Source organism: Mytilus edulis, chromosome 9, assembly GCF_963676685.1.
Source record: "Mytilus edulis chromosome 9, xbMytEdul2.2, whole genome shotgun sequence".
In the NCBI taxonomy this organism is placed as follows: Eukaryota; Metazoa; Mollusca; class Bivalvia; order Mytilida; family Mytilidae; genus Mytilus; species Mytilus edulis.
In genome coordinates this window covers 21,818,317-21,836,771 of record NC_092352.1, presented here as the reverse complement: position 1 = coordinate 21,836,771, position 18,455 = coordinate 21,818,317, and the positions used below count along the sequence as shown (strand labels likewise).

General features: G+C 31.8%; 1 protein-coding gene across 2 annotated transcripts in view; it reads left to right on the top strand.

Annotated features, from left to right (window-relative positions):
* Window positions 1-240: 240 nt before the first annotated feature.
* The window catches only part of LOC139487796 (5-phosphohydroxy-L-lysine phospho-lyase-like), a 33,906-nt gene continuing 15,691 nt past the window's right edge, over window positions 241-18,455 (top strand). Inside the window, exons 1-5 of one of the 2 annotated variants that reach the window (XM_071272898.1) lie at window positions 241-336; window positions 10,077-10,195; window positions 12,534-12,693; window positions 14,564-14,638; window positions 15,084-15,174. In XM_071272898.1, coding sequence (XP_071128999.1) covers window positions 281-336; window positions 10,077-10,195; window positions 12,534-12,693; window positions 14,564-14,638; window positions 15,084-15,174 — 501 coding nt within the window. In that variant the 5' untranslated portion in view covers window positions 241-280. Of the gene's footprint in view, window positions 337-7,111; window positions 7,357-10,076; window positions 10,196-12,533; window positions 12,694-14,563; window positions 14,639-15,083; window positions 15,175-18,455 lie in introns of those variants that run through there. The other variant, XM_071272897.1, reaches the window with a different exon arrangement.

Below are 18,455 nucleotides of genomic sequence, written 5' to 3'. Positions count from 1 at the left end.
CTTGTACAATGAAAACATTGTAACATTCCTCTTCAGTAAGCTGGTTTTGCAAAACTAGAAATTACAAAAGCAAGAAGATTTAAAGAATAAATGTTTGATGAACTTTATATTAATAAAACCAATACTTGGTTCAAATATACGTCAGCCCTTACCTAAAGTAACATGTATGGACAAAGGAAAATAACTCTATTTTACCAATTCTTTATATAACAAAAACGTGACTGCGAAATCAGACAATTAGCACATCAGCTCACCAAATTCATTTACGAATTCATTCAAAATGCCGGAAAAACGGACATTCAAGCAAACTTTGCAGATGAAAAGAAGTTACATGGGGTATGTTTATATGCATGAAGATTATTCTAGACAGAAGTTTATAAATGTAATGTTCGTTGCTGTAATTTCAAGCTAAATCTTCAGTTGATTACAATAAAGGTGCATGTAGATACATGTATACACACTATATTTATAGCTCCTCAATTATTCAAGTAGTTATACTAAGATTTTTTGGTTGAGCGTTACTGATCAGGTAAATTCAGAAACACACTTTCGAACGCGCGAAATCTATAAAGTACTATTTATATAACTCTACAAATTATGTCAATAGAATAACCACAGTGGTATACTTTTTTTAAAGAGGAGAAACGGGCAATAAGTTTGGAAAAAATGTGTCAATTAACTCAGATACAATCCGAATGAAGCATTTTTCAATAATCTTATAAAAATGTTAGATATGATATGCTTTGTTTCTCTTGTTTCGAATTGTATTTGTTGGTCTTTTATAGAAAATCAAATACCAGCTAGTATAATTTTTTTTTTTAAACAACAAAATATCCAAGGAACCCTAGGTTTTCTGCTTGGACGCCAATAAGCGGTCTTCGTGCATGTTTTAATAACAGGAAACACTAAACATTATATGATATGAATCGCGTGCTTTTTACTGCCCTTTTATACTGGTACGAAACGTAATGTATAGGATTTAAAAAAAAATATCAAGAATGGGGGCAGGCCAGAATTCAGGAGTATTGGATTTTTGAAGATTTTGACGCTATAAGTAATTCCATCTCGTCATTGTGTTTTTTTTCAAGAAATCACTATCACAGAGCCCAAGACATGTCAATCTATACACTATAGCTACTTTCCGGGCATCGTCCTTTCACACAACTGTCATACTGATTAGAAATGACTCATTAGAACAATAACCTTTAACTTTTTAGACGGGACGAATAGTCAATTCACCTCTCCTATATGAAGAGGGATAACTCTAAAATGTCTTTTTAACTGTTAAAATAAAAAATATTATTTAAGACGTCGAATCGTAATTGGTATACCTTCACATCTTTCTTCCTCTTCTATTGTCTTGTTTGCAGTCTGGGTACGAAAACTAGCAGTTTCAGATTCTTTGAATTCGTCGCTTTCATTTCACGTATAGATTTTCTTTAATAAGTTAATCATGATATAACCGTTTAAGAAATCTGTGCAACTTGAAGATCAACATTTAGTTTACAGGCAAATATATGTTTCTTACTACAGGGATCGTTTACATGTCTGCTCATCTGAAAGTAGAACTGCAGTAAGACGTTGTTGTTGTTGGACAACCTACCGCTGCAAGACTGGTTCATGAAATTACGGTCGCCTGAACGTCTTTGGGAAATATTCCCACCAACCCATCTACCAGCTTCAGCGAAGGCTGCTGAAGAAGGGTATCTGGAAGGCCGCACTCAAAATCATAACAGTCAAAAACAAGTGTCTGCACTCATTTTTTTTTTTCAAACTTGACCTGCAATTACCAAAATTGAATGAAGTTAATTGCTACTCTCATTTTTTTCCACCACATGCTTGGGGGAAATCAGAATACTTTTCGAAAAGGCGTTTATTGTATGCCACACAAAGCAACTGATAGATATTCTAATTCAGTGATTGGTAATAAGAAAAGGTTGTTTTGTGAATTCACTTAAAATGTTATAATTAAGCTAGAAGCATATGTCAATTGTGAATAAGAAACATATTTTAACAATTGCAATATTTTGATATAATTTCCATTGTGAAATTTTTCCGTTCAGCAGTCCTATAATTTGGATAAGAAACCAATCAAACTATTATTTGTAAAAATTGATTCAGAAATGACATCCAACATACTAATACTATGATCCATATGAATAAAATTCGTTATGACATAACAAAGGTAACTCGTTTAAAAATAATATGTTACTCTTCCCCTTGGACTATTCCCAAGCATAAAAACAAAGCCGTATTTGACACAACCTTTTTCAACTTTTGATCTTCAGTGCTGTACAACTTTGTACTTTTTTTCACTTTCGATCTTTTATATCTGGGCGTCACTGGTGAGTCTTGTGTGGACGAGGCGCGTTTTTGGCGTATTGAATTATAAACCTGATGCTTTTTGTTATTCATTAAAGGGAAAATTCGCGATTTTTTACTTATGGTTTAAATATGTTCATTATGACATGATATATATATTCACAAAGTTTTATCGCTATATGTGCAGCAATAAAGGAGAAATTCAATAATTAATGAAAAAATATTAACAACTTCCTGTAGGTCGTGACGTTTTCTCCTGGTTTTTGCATGCCGGGATTTAAAATACAATCATTAAAAGTCTTGGTTTTTAATGATATTTTAACGTAATCGTAAGCGCGCCGATGACTTATACTTCATCTAATAACCAGCCGATAATAAGAAGATAAAACGCATGTGTTTCTTTGTCTCATACGTTCTCCTATTTATTTGTATTGTAGTCCTGTAAAATTATGTTGCCATTTCAATGTTATATTTAACATTGCCATTAAAGTGCGAGGTTTGGCATGCCACAAAACCAGGTTCAACCCACCATTTTTTCCTTTAAAAATGTCCTGTACCAATTAAGTCAGGAATATGGCCATTGTTATATTATTGTTCGTTTCTGTGTGTGTTACATTTTAACGTTGCGTCGTTTGTTTTCTCTTATTTTTGAGTGTAATTTCACATTGCGATAAGACGTGTCACGGTACTTGTCTATCCCAAATTCATGTATTTGGTTTTGATGTTATATTTGTTATTCTCGTGGGATTTTGTCTGATGCTTGGTCCGTTTCTGTGTGTGTTACATTTTAGTGTTGTGTCGTTGTTCTCCTCTTATATTAAATGCGTTTCCCTCGGTTTTAGTTTGTTACCCCGATTTTTTTTTGTCCATGGATTTATGAGTTTTGAACAGCGGTATACTACTGTTGCCTTTATTTACTATAAGTATAATAGTCTTAGTCTCCATTGAGTCCTTCAAAAACTAATGATATAAATATAAAAAATACAAACAAATAGATACATAATACAGTCTCCGTGTTGAAGGCCGTACATAGACCTATAATGGTTTACTTTTATAAATTGTTGTTGTCTCATTGGTACTCATACCACATCTTCCTATATCTATCATCTGGATCCGCGCCTGTATTGTATAAAGTTAAATAGAAAACTACTGTGTGCAACATGATCTGCCGCCACCTTGTCTTTTGGGGCACCTGTTATACTCCCCGGTATTTTTTTTTTTTGCATAAATTGTACATTTTTATGCCCCCGCCGTAGCAAAGGGGGCACTGAGTTATATCCTTGTCTGTTTGTACGTCGATCCGAATGTACGCATCATAGTGTACGTCCGTTTTTACAAAATTGGTTTCGATTCTCTAACTTTAGTTTTCCTCAACCAACTGATATAAAACTTATGCACAATGCTTTTTGCCACAAAAACACAGAAAAGATTTGAATTTTGATGTCTTCACTTTTACAGATTTATAAGGGGTTAGACAGGGGACACCTTTCTCCATTCTTCCGTCCCCTTTCTCTTGTCTCCCGCCATAAAACCTAAAAAAAAACATATGTATGGGAAGCTCATTTCAATAGAAATCGGTTTAATATCTTGTGTTTCTATGGCTTGTCCCCGTCTTGTACTTTCACAAGATAGAAGTGTTGTTTATTCTGCTTCACTGAAGAACCCCGGTTACTTTTTCACTGACTGTTAAGCTGTCTCTTTTATTGAATTTGTAAATCTGATGCACGCTGTCTCCGCATTTTTTTATACAGTATAAAAACATATTATAAAAACGCAGGATTGAATGAAAAACGGCACATTTTTGTGACACTTTTAGTCAATTTAGTTTAAAAATTTACATAATGCGCCATGTGCTTTACTTATAGAGGATGCATATATATATTCTCAGATATTTTTATTGCATAATTTTTACGAATGACAGAATGTTGAACTTGAACTTCAAGTTTCAAATGTATAGTTTGTAAGGTTTGTCTGCAAATACGCACACACAACCTACACGTTTACATCATTCGAAATATATTTTATTTTATCAATCACTTCTACAACTGACGGAGTGTTCTAATAGTATTTTTTATGGATGCACTAAGACACAACTATTGTATTATGTCGTCCTGAACATGCCTGAAGTATTTGCCACTGGACATTTTTCAACCTATGCATATCAGTCAACTTTGAATCAGTTTATCTAAAAACAAGGATAGTAATATGTGTCTCTACACATGCACGGACTCACTATAAAATCCGGGAAATTGTTAGTTTTTCTAGTCTTTCTCCCTATATAAGAGATCATAATAAAGTAGTGACGACGCTCGGAGTATTTTTATGAGGTCGTTTTCTGAATTTTTCGTTTCTGTTCTCCAACTTTAGGTCGCTTTTACCAAATGTTATAAAAAATTAAACGTAATGCTTTATAATGTTTCATGTTTATGTAAGAGGGGGAATCATCAGTGTCCCATGGACACATTACCCATTTATTCCAAGCTCTAACATTATTATTTTTTTTTTTGCAATGCATTAAAATCGGAATTACATAACTGTGGTTCAAGAGTAGCCACAATCAATTTTGATTTGACGGTCGCAAATTTCCGTTTTACTGTCTCCCCAACGCGTGGACAGTAAAACTGCATTTGCGAACATCAAATCGCTAATTGACGATGGGGATTCCTCAACTACAGTGCCGTTACTCCTGTGACCTTCATTGAACTGATTTCAATTTATTGAAATGTGGAAGATTTTCATATTACAGGTCTACATAACTGCATTTTTTATTTTAAATATCAACAATACATATGCGGCTGGTCATTTGTATTCCAAGGCCATCGTCTGTTTCATCTTTCATCATGTATAGGAGCATGTAGTTTGTTTGTTTGGTCAAAGACCCCAAATCTGAACATCATGTTTAACAATTGGACAAATCATACCAGTAATCTATCTTTCTCCTGCGAGGCTTTCCCCTGCTTAGTCATACATATTTGTTGATGTCCGTAGATTTAAATGAATGGAATAAACACGGCTGCTGAAAATGACTTTACTAAAGTCAAAACTGATGTCTTTTCATCCAATTGCTGCATACAAACAATTTACCAAACATTTGGCAATGAAGCAATTCTCATTATTTTTAATGGCAATTTGAATGCTTTTCTAAGATTTAAAATATTACAGTTTGAAGCACTGAAAGAATATAAGTGTTTCCTTCAAAATCAGAGTCTTGTACATGTATTAATACACAAGTATGTCCAAAGTTAAACACCTCCCCTTCCGACTGATAGTTGTGGGCATACAAGTTAAGGGACGACATCAACAGTTTAATGTAGGATAAAAAATTAAAAAAAAACTTTATGCACAGTTTGTTCACTGACCCTCCCCTCCCCTCTTAACTTAATTTGGGAAAATTGATTAACCGATATGGATATTTGTAAAATCGATGTCAAATTAACAAAACTTGCAGCAACTTTTATCCCCCCAACCCCAAACTATTTGAATTAAGTTTTTCATCCTACATTGATCTGTTGATGTCATCCCTAAGTTAATCACTGTTTTCTCTCATTGATTATGGTCAATCCAAAGTGTTACAAGACAAAATGATTCTTTGTAAAAAGATGCTATTAAAGATGACTTTCTTATTTGCAGATGCAGATCAACAAAAAAAATATTTTTGTGTTTTACAGAAATGACAAGATGAACACATATAACGGCCATTACCGTAAAAACGAGTTCGGGGACATACCAATTTTATAAGCTCATTATAATGCAAATAGTTAATTCCTTAAGTTCACAGTTTTTTACAAAAACGGTGGACCCGGAAAAGGGATATTTTTGGCTTTTTTTGCCATGGCAACGGGTTTTTTTAACCCAAAAATAAAAAAAATCTTGTTTTTAGGATTTTTTTAGGATATTTTTAATTAAAATTTATTATTAATGAATGGACCACAATTATTTATGCATGTTTTATTTAGTTTTATTTTTTAATGTCACTCGCATACATTATTATTTCAGATAAATTCAAATACAATTTTCCCTAAAAATAATCAAAAATCGGAATTTTGAGCTTTTCACCTGAAAAAACGGGACGGGCGATGTTCGATTTTTCTTCATTAAATTATTGGGTACTCCTCCCTGAACAAAATGATGTATCATATTGGTATAATATCACTAAGAAAAAAATCCAGGTTTCATGCAAACCTTACCTCAATTTGTATACGAATATAGTCCCTAGTGAAAAAAGTGTATAACTTGCAATTTTTTTTAATACACTTTCCTTATTCATTTCTTTATATTTCATGCATGAAATATCAAGGATTTGTATAGTAAGACTTACTATACAAATCCTTGGAAATATTAAGTAAAGGAATGCAATTACATGTTAAAAAAATGTGGGTGATGAATCTTATGTTAAGAAATTGGTCAAAAACTAGTATGACCGAACTGTCAAACTGAATTTTAGACCCCCTCAACATAGAATTGTCCATATTATGAGATAAAGCTGGTAGTCTATTCAATTTTGATATCATTTGTTCCAATAGTGAAACACTACATTGTAACAATATTTTTTTTAACTTGAATTTCAGTTGTCAGTTGAAATGTACTACGAAATGACTGTGTTTTCGGGCTTTAAAATATTTTCTTTTAGTTCCTTCTTTTTATACATTAATAATTCTTTCATTTAAAGAATGAGGTCATTCACCTTTACATAATTCAAAAGGTAAACAGGTTCACGATTGCTTTTCTTTTCCAAAAAGAAACGTTAATTTTAGAAAAGTTCAAAAGGTAACATGTTCACGATTGCTTTTCTTTTTAAAAAAGAAACGTGAGTAGACTGGTTTCCGGTTTATTTTCGTTTTCTTATGTATTCTTCACAACATCAGGAACAGTTGACTTGTTTACAAAACGAAAATTGTGCTGTGGTGTATTTGTCCGTAACGTTTATCTTGCAGAAATGGTCATTAATTAGAAACTGAATTCGTGTAATATCTTCAAAATGCCGGAAAAACAGACTTTCAAACAAACTCTTCAAATGAAAAGAAACTACATGGGGTAAGTGATACATGTATCATACATGTGACTTACATAATATCATACATAAGTTATGGATTTGATCTATAATTTTGAAATACACCTTATCGCTATTTGTCCGCCATTGCTGGAAATCACACAGGTTCCCGTAAAATTTTGACGTCATAAAACAAAATATCTGACGCCACAATGGAAAAGTGATTGTTGTTGACGTCAAAAGTTCAAGCGGGCGGGTCAGCCGGGATTAGCGATAAGGTGTATTCTACATCTTGTAATAATGAAATGATATATTAACTTGTTGAAGTTTTTGTTGGAATAGATAATTGTTTCAATGAAATACATACCCTTTCTCTTCTGAAACATAATTTACCTTTAGCTTATCCCGGCTGACCCCACCGCTTGAACTTTTGATGCATACAACAATTACTTTTCCATTGTGGAATCAGATATTTTGTTTTATGATGTCAAAATTTTACGGGAACCTGTGTGATATCCAGTAATGGCAGACAAATAGCGATAAGGTGTATCTGAGGCAGGCATTATAATGGTCATTTTTATAAATTTCCCGTATAAAAAACTTTGAACTTTTTGAAAAACTTAGGATTTTCTTATCCCAGGCATAGATTACCTTAGCCGTATTTGGCACAACTTTTTGGACTTTGGGATCCTCAATGCTCTTCAACTTTGTACTAGTTTGGGTTTACTAATATTTTTGATTTGAGTGTCACTGATGAGTCTTATGTAGACGAAACATGCGTCTGGCGTACTAAATTATAATCCTGGTACCTTTGATAACTAATTACATTAGTCCAAATAATTATGACGTCTGGCAAGGCTATTTTAATTTTTTTTTGGGATGCCTTTCTTTATTATTCAAACATATTTTAATTTCAAAACGGAAATACCATAACGTTTCCGATTTTCTTTTGTTGTTAGGGATTTTAGTTGTGACATTATTTAAGTTATGACGTCATATTCAATGGTATTGCGTTCCTTCGTTCATGTTTAGTATACTAGACTGATAAATATATATTTTACTCAAAGTTTCATGCAAACAAGACTGGAAAAAAGAAGTAGACTTCTGCGCAGATGCTGGAATTAAAAAAAGTGACAAAAAAAAAGTTTACGATTTTGAGTTCATTAGTATAATGAAAATTTCGGGATATTTTCCAGATTTTTTTGGATTGATTTTTCTACTGTAATAGTGGACTTCGTCCCCTTATTATTAATCTTCCATAAATATAGAAATATACTGTACATGTTTATGAGGGTAGTAATACCCTTTACCATCAGGCATCAAACAGTCATGTTCTGCTACCATTAGTATCAAATTGGTTAAAATTTTACCTTGATTCATCAAAGTATGCTTATCATGATACGTCAGAAGTCTCAAATAATTATCGTTTGGGAAAAAAATAAACAGATGCTTCAAAATCAGTTAATTATTTTATTGTCTAAAAGAAATGTATATTTTATCATCATGCACCAAAAATTACTGTTAACATCATTTGGCAAGATTTTCTACTGTTATTCATCATGAAGGTACCCCCATTACTACCCTCGTTTATATTATGTACAAGATGATATACATGTACTTACTGTATGCATCAGTAACAGGTTTGATTGTAATGATTGCATAAAAAAAAGAGAGGTGAAAGATGCATGTACAACAAACAAATTCAAACTCATACATATACGATGCAGTCCGGTAACTTTGCATCAAATTTTATTAAAATCTTTTCACTGAAAACTCAATGTTACTTACATTATCTTATTTCTGTAATGATACATCTGAAATGATTTGAAAATCAATCAGATCAATGGGTCACCTGTGATTTTCACGGAAGTGCAGTTGTCTGGAAAGTATGTTTGCACTTCAACTTAACCCTATTAAAAACATATATCATGTGTAACCTTAAATTGTTCACTTCAGGCATTCTAGAATTATGCCCCTTTACAAATGAAAAAAATACTGATTTTTTTGTTTCCAATCTCTAACTTTAAATTGTATCAACCAAATGCTATTAAACATATACAGAATGCGTATTACCACAAAATACGGATCTAATTTGAATTTTGGTGGTGTCACGCCATTCCTTCTAGAGTTATGCCCCTTTAAAAATGGAAAATAGGAATCTAAAAATACCAAAGATGTAATTGTTAAAATTAATTTTTGAAATTGGAGTTATCTTTCTTTGTCCATTATTGTATTTGAATTAACTACAATTATGGACAAAGGAAGATAACTCCAATTTTAAAAAATTATTTTACCCAACTACAATCATCCTGATTATGGACAAAGGAAGATAACTCCAATTTTGAAAATAAATTTTAACAATTACATGTACATCAACTTCAACCAATGCTTTAGACAATGCATGGTTCACTGAAAAAATTAAAACAAATCTTAACCCTTCTTTGCTTACAAGCATTTTGATTAATTTTCTTTAGTTTTGTCCCTTTATAACCTTATATGATATGCAAGCAGGGGCATCATCTGTGTCCCATGGACACATTCTCCATTTATATGCTCTATTTTATCATGTTGACTGAAATTATTATAAAGGAAATAAATTTCCCCTTCTCATTCTTGGGCTTTTTATGGCCTAAAATGATGAGTCCATGGACTTGCCTTCAAAATCCTAACTGAGTACCCTGATTTAACTAATCATATATGAAACCTGTGCATATGTATCTCACATCTCATTATATTGATATGTATCCCTGATAATCTATTGCAGAAGAGCATGTAAACTACATTTTGAAAGTGCCCCTTTGAAGATTGTTCAAGCTTCCAGACAGTACATGTATGATGACACTGGCAATGAGTATTTAGATTGTATTGGTAATATTTCTCATGGTAAGCTATATAACATAGACATTACATGTATTTCTCATGGTAAGATTACTAAGAATATAACATAGACAGCACTAAATGTATACATGTGGTATCTCTCATGGTAAGTATCAAAACATACAAAACTTGTCCTTTATTATGAGGTAATGGCAGTATTTCTAATTATGGTATATTTTATTATGTAAATGGTAGTATTTTCAATAAATCATAAGTATTATGATGTATTATAAATGGAAGTATTTCATAAGTATAGACCATATAAAGTATTATAATTTAATGGAAAAGAACTAAATCCTAATTGTATCAATAGAATATGCATAACCTATATATTTAGCAGCTCTGCAATATAAGCACGATAAGCACTATTGTGCTCTAGTTAGGTGTTCAATTTAAAAGGGTGGACATAAAATATTGATGTACAATGTATGTTCCATAAACAAATAAACACAAAAAAAAACAAGCATTTTGATATGAAAATAGTAAATTCGGTTTAAAATGTCATTTTTAGTTTCAAATGATAGCTCATTGTACGCTGATTCAAAAAATATATGGTTTCTATACAACATTTTTTTAAATAAGGGAGATAATTTGTTAATTCAATGGTTTACTCAAAGTCACTTCCGTTAGTTTTATTCAAGGTTAAATGGTTTGAAACCTATTGCAAAAAGTGCCATGGCTTTATCATGTGTACATATGAGGTAAAAGCAAAGGTCAAAATCTAGATTGTCAAATTAACCTTTAACCTTGAGCTCAATTTCAAGGTCATCAACCAAGGACCTCAAATCAAAAGACCCTAGGTCTTAATTATATTTGGTGAATGAGTTATATCACCATACACATATTTTTAAATAAAATTGGGGGGGGGGGGACTCTTATTTAATGTAAGCATATGCTTTAAACCAATATGTATGTGTTACCACCTGTAGCAACTAACAATTAAGTAAAAATATGTTGTTAATACATTTATCTTATATGGTGTTTGAAAAGAGATGAAAATAAGCCAAAACCCAAATTTAGAAATGACCTTGACCTTTGACCTTGACCCTTTTTTCTTCTTTTGAACCAGGGACCTCAAATCTAAAGACCCTAGGTCTGTATCACTTATGTTTTACAAATTACATTTACATTTTACTTATTTTGAATATAGAATGGGAAATAACTCTCATATGGAGTTTCTGGAACGCTTCGGTCAAAATTATTCTTAAGATCCATAGGATATAAAGAGCAAATTGGTGACATAAATTTGTTATAATTTTAAAGTTGCAGTGGCGATGTGTTCACAAAAAAAAATAGTATTTGGGGAGATAACTCTTCCAATAAAAAATGTTCCGTTAAACAGGGTCAGTTTCAAAGTCACAATAACTGTTTCGATATCATATGCTAAAAATCTAAGCAACATCTTGCGAAACGAAAAAGCACGGTCAAGAAAAAGTAATAATCAGAAGAAAACCAATAGGTCTTTCCACAGAAAAGTGGAAAGACCTAAATATATTCAAGATTGTCTCTTCTGGTAGTCGTCTTATATCTACCTTGTTTGTTTATGTTTGTGTGTTTGTTAATGCTAGAGGTCACAAAAGAGTAAGGAAAGAACAGGAGACACATAGAGTACTGTTACATATTTATAATCAGGTTTTGTTTTATGATTTCTAAGATATGAGCTAAACATGTATGAGTCATACTAGCAAAGGAGCTCAAACATTCATGTATTATTTAGAGCAGCAGATTTAAAAATTCTACAGAAGTAGAATTTATAAGTTCATTCTGATACTGTGTTAAATTGTAGTCTTTAAGTTTGTTATGTCCCTTGTCCATCTGTACATACGTTCTAAAGTTGGTTTCCATTCTCTAACTTTAGTTTGCCTAATCCAAATGTTATGAAACTTAAACACAATGCTCCTTACCATAAAGCACAGATCAAGTTTGAATTTTGGTGGCATCACTAAGAGTTATGCCGCTTTATAAATGAAAAAAAATGCTGAATTTTTAGTTTTAGTTCTCTAACTTAAGTATGCATCAACCAAAGTATACACAATACTTATTACTTATTACTACAAATTTGGGTAGTGTCAATTTTAATGGTTCATCAGTTACATGTATGTCCCTATATAACTTTATATGATATGCAAGTGGGGGCATCATCTATGTCCCATAGACACATTCCTTATTTATTTTAAAATGAATAACACACGAAATCAAAAATGTGATAATTTGAAAAACTGTGCATGATGATAAAGACTTTTGAGGGCTGATCATTAGCAAATATATGTACCATTGTATGATTTTATACTTATTGTTGAAACACTTTCAATAACTATTTATCTTTTTGTTCTCTCTTATACAGTAGGTCATTGTCATCCACATGTGACAAGGGCTGGACAGGACCAATTAGGCACACTGGTGGCATCTACTGGTTACCTAAATGAAAAATCTGTTGAATATGCCAAAAGAATGATTGAAACATTACCAGAAAAATTGTGTGTTTGTTTCATGGTAAACTCTGGGTAAGTTATAAGTGATATTTTCCATATACCACTGCATATAACATCGTAAGTGTGTAAATAAAATAAAAATACATCTTGGTAAAATGTTATATTCATACTCCTCAATACTCACTTCAGATATTTATGTATATTACAAAAAATGTATATGGAAGCTGATAATACATATATATGAATTATATGAATAAAAGGAAATGCTATAATTAATAAGAAAGACAGAAATCCAAGAATGCAAAAGAAATAACTAAAAGGCATCAACCATGTAATACTGTAAATTCACAAATTATTGCATGCATTTATTATTGTGATTTGTCAAGAATGGACAAAAATTTGAGATTTATTATTGCGATTTCAAGAAATCTGCATAAAGATGTATCATATGTTTCTCTAATTCTATGGGAATATATACCTTTCCGAACCAACTGTATAAAAAAATTTAATCAACGTGTGGGTGCCGTTGATCAGAAGATGATTGGCTGAGTCAAAGGGTCATAACCTTTCTCGTCTCCCTGAATTGATCAAAATGTTCCAACAGTTGTTAATGAAATTGACAACTTCGTGGAAAATGGAAGGCACTCGAAGGGGATTTTGGTTTAGAAAAGAAGAAAAATTATCTTTTAATCATTAGAGAAACAGATTATTACATAGTAACACATGGATTATCGGAATTCAATCTCGATAATTAAATTATCAATTTTAAAGTCCTCGCTGAGGCTCAGACTTTAAAATTGATAATTTAACTATCTCGATTGGATAAATCCGATAATCCACTTGTATCAATGTAATAATCTATATATATCAGATTATAAGTTCATATCATTGCGATCCAAACCCAGTCACATTATTCCCATTATTATAAACTTTGCAATAATTTATGATTTTACAGTATGTTAAAATGATAACTTCAGATGATTATTGATATAGGCTTCTAGGAGCCTCTGGTTTAGAACTATTAATTTATTAGTTAACATGACAGGTTGATATACAGATGAAAGGAAAATGCAGGAATGGTTTATATAATGTTACAATGAGACAATCTTGTTTTAATATTAAGAGAAAAAAAACATGTCATTTTAGATTTTAGTAATAATGAGTCAGAACAAATTTCAATGATAAGCTGCTTGTGTTTCCTTAGTAACATTCTTTTCAAAAATATTTCACAGTTTCTTGTGATAAACAATATTATGATGAAATAACTTTATAAAATCAATAATATCACAGCATAATATCTGACTAATAACTATGGTGACTGTTAAGCTTCAGAAATTAATGTCACACAGTATATTATTTTTGATATTATGATTACAGAGGTTTTAATTTCTATTGACAATTTTTCACTTAGATATAAGTTTCTCAATCTTTACTTCAGACCTTTAAATATTACTATATTTTTATTGGAAAAAAGTGTGAAATATTTTTTTTTGGTTAATCTTGACCAAAAGGCCATCATGATATCTTGGTGATCATTGTTTATTTGCCACCCCCCCCCCCCCCCCCCCTATACTTTTGCATGTTATTTTGCATCTTTTAAGGACCATCATCTTTCTATCATATGTGTCAATATTGAGACAATTGATAGACAACTATTATTTTAAAGGCATATGATACAGTAGCAAGGACAAAAAATAATGCATCCTAAAGTAATAAGTTGTTTACACACACTTTATAAAGATAACATCCACAATTTGCTGAAAATTCAATAATTTCTTTCTTCTGAAAAATATTAACAAAATTTAAGGAAAAAATAAATCAATGAAAGATCTTTTCTGTAACATATGCCCTCATAGTTTTGTTATTTTGAAATTTACTTCCAAGATGCCCTTATATTCCAGCATGATAAAAATTGCTGTATAGTTATAATAGTATGTTTTAGATCTGAAGCCAATGATTTAGCAGTAAGGTTGTGTCGATCCTATACTGGAAATCATGATGTAATGGTTATTGATCAGTAAGTAGAATCTGGTAAACATCATAAAATGAAAATTTAATATTTGTTATCGTTGAAATAGCATTAATTTCATAACCATATTTCATAAGTAAAGACATTTTTTTTAAAAGAAAGGAGTTAAAACATAATGAAAGAAGAAAAAACTTCTAAACTGGCAAGATAGCAAACTGTTTATAAATTTCTCACCAACTGTTAGATTTTTACTTTATCAACTGAATATTTCAATACCTTCTAATTTGTAAACAAAATTCACGCTGGACAATGAAAATAACACTTTATATATTTGTTGCATCACAAAAGCATATGTATTAATAGAAAGCAGTGGAGTTAACTTTAATGAAACAATGTATATAAATTAGATTATAACTCTACCAAACACTCAATTGTCCATTAATAATGACAGGAATATTCAAATATGTTCACAATAAAAACTATTTTTTTGTAGTGCCTTCCATGGAAATGTCTCTGTGATAGCTGATCTCAGTCCATTTAAATGGCAGAAATTAGGGCTGGAGAAAAAAGATTGGGTCCATGTTGTATGTATTAAAACTTCACATATAAAATGCAATAAAATATTAAAATGCTCTAAATGTTTTTTTTATGTCAGGACTTTAAAAGATGTGTTCATTTTGCCCCTCATGTCTTGGCAGATTTTTAAGGATCTAATTCCTTTAAAATAAGTTGTTTGGAATGAGGTTTAAACCTTTCTTTATAAATAATTATTTTTATACGACCTCAATTTTTTTTGTGGTCGTATATTGGTATCACGTTGTCGTCAGCGTCATCCGAGACGGATGGTTTCTGGATAATAACTTTAGTATTTAGTAAATAGAAATCAATAAGATTTTAACACAATGTTTATAACCACAAAAGAAAGGTTGGGATTGATTTTGGGGGTTATGGTTCCATCGGTTCAGGAATTAGGGGCCAAAAGGGGCCCAAAACAGACATTTATCTAGTTTCAGGACAATCAGTTGGGTAAAAGTATTTTAATTACTCTGAAATTGTACCACAATGTTCTTACCATTAAGTAGAAGGATGGAATTTATTTTAAGAGTTATGGGGCAAACGGTCTAGGAATTTAAAAGGGCCAAAAAGGGGCCAAAAATAAGCATTTTTTTAAGTTTCAGGACAATAACTTATGTTTAACTGTATAGATCTCTCTGACATTGTACCACAAGGTTCCATATAATGAAGGAAAGGCTTGGTGTCAGTTTGGGGTTAATATCCTTGAACATTTAGGAAAAAGGGGCCAAAAAAGGGCCAAAAAGAAGCATTTTTCTAGTTTACTGACAATAATTTGTGTTTAAGTTTATAGATCTCTCTAAAATTATACTGCACAGTTTCTTACTACAAAGGATAGGCAGGAATGGAGTTTTCAATAAGTGAGTGGCCAAAAAAGGGGCCCAAATAAGTATTTTTGTAGTTTTCAGTCAATAACTTGGGTTTAAGTGTATAAATCACTCTACAAAGGGATGGTTATCGGGGGGTAATGGATCAAATCATTTTGGAATTAGGGACAATTTAGACAATTTAAAAGTAATGGTAAGGAGGTTATCCAATTCCAATTAAAATTTAAAGAATACTGTTATATATATGTTTGATTAATTAATTACCTCACTTACACTGCTTGAACATTATGTTAAAGGAAGTGATGTGTAGCTGTAAATTTATTTTTAGAAGTTGCTGTTAATTAATATTAATTTTAAGCATGACTTTAGGTTATTTTGTATTTCAATACTTTATGATGTATTTTAATGAGTAGTTATTGTTGCCAACTAATTAGAAATTTGAATTGAAATTATTTTTGGAATAAGGGATTGGGAGAGGGGGGAAAATGGGGAGGGGTGGGGGTAAAATTTTTCTCATTTATTCTGTTGTCTCATATTGTAATTCTTTTCTGTAGTCTCATATATATTTTTCTCAGTGTAATGTTGTATATTTATTGAGTTTCATAAAGTGGAATACTGTTTCTGTACTTTTAGTATGATGTTGTATTATTAGTATAGTTGTTGGAGTGAGTGGTTTGCCAATACTCCTTGTCTATGCCTCTAGTGTCAGTGATCAAAACATTCCAGGTCACCAGTGGCAGGCTTACTAAATTTCTAGAGACATAATTTTTATTACCTTTTCCAAAGATCAAGGCATCAATATGCAAGCCTTCCATTGATAAGATGAAATGTTTAATGATCACATCAACTTATATTTTAACAGGTGTAACTTTTCAGGTAAAATTTTTCTTCTGTTTGTATAACTGAGTCCTGACACTACACTTACTCAAAGTAAAACTCTCATAATAGAGCAAATCTCAATTAATGTCCAAATCTGATCCTTGTAATTGAGCAAATACCAGCTCTGAAAAACAATACCAAATGTAACATAAGTGATATCTGTGTGTAAACCAAAAACATGGTCTTAGCAAATCATACTGGCTTAAAGCAGAAAGATATATTAGAATTATAAAAAACAATTAATCTATCTGGTTTTGGCCTTAGGGAAACACTCAGCATACAAGACAATTTTGATTTCCTGCCTGAGCAAGTCAGCTTGCAACCTCCAGTGTGAGGAAGAACCTGCCTGCCCGACAATACGCCAGCCGGGGAATGTGAAGCGAGGGTTCTCCACTTAGGTGATGAGACTAGGCGTCTCATCTGCAGCCGGTGTGTGCAAGGTCTGCATGGGGATAGCCCATGTGCTAGTAGAGTAGCAGGAGTCTATCAAACTGGCGCTGGAATAAATTTGATAAAATTTTCCCCCGAAATGCTTGGGGATGAATGAAATTTTAGAAATAACCAGTGATAAAATTCCATCAAGGTCCAAAAACTCAGATGGAACAGCTGAGTGCCCCCAAGGATTTAGGATTAAGATTTATTCACCTTCAATTAAGTCATGAGAAAAAGAAAAAAAAAATATATAAAAAAATAACAATCGAAAAACCTATGTACATGATTGTGTAGATCTACAATCTAAAAACATTATAATGTTCATGTTAATATTTTCCTTATCTTGTGCATATTTAATTGAAGTAGATGACACTCTTATATACCTGCAGTAACTATCAGAGGACCAGCGTCCTAATGTTTTGACCAAATGGTCTTCAATATGTGCTTTTCCTGCAGTTGTAGCAGCTCCTATGCGTAGGCTGTGACCATTGTAGTGATCAGTATTGAAGCCAGATATACTAAGTACTTGTTTTATACAGTTAATGAAATAATTTCTTTCTAAGGCCAAAGAACTTTGTGAGATAAAAAGTGGATCAGATGGGAGATTTTGTTTAAGACTCTCTCTAACTTGTAAATATTTAACTAAGATTTTAAAAGGACATATCTATACCCTTCCTGAAAGGGTATGTTTTAGACTGTTTCAGTTTCAAAATTATCATATCTTTATGCAAAACAATATCTTCAATACATAAATTAACAGATGGGTCAAATTGGTTGGCTTTCAAGACAGTAAATTCTCCACATCTCATAAAGCCATAAAAACCTACAGTACATACTGCTACTAACATTAAATCAATGAAAGGGGTAAACACACTTTGTATTGAATTGAAATTATTTTTGGAAAAAGGGATTGGGAGAGGGGAAAAATGGGGAGGGGTGGGGGTAAAATTTTTCTCATTTGAGATTTCAGAAATTAAAAAGAATTTTACTTCAAATATTTTTTTTTAGGGTATTTATATTCAACAGCATAGTGTATTGCTCAAAAGCAAAAATTTTCAGTTCATTAGACCACATTCATTCTGTGTCAGAAACCTATGCTGTGTCAACTATTTAATCACAATCCAAATTCAGAGCTGTATCAAGCTTGAATGTTG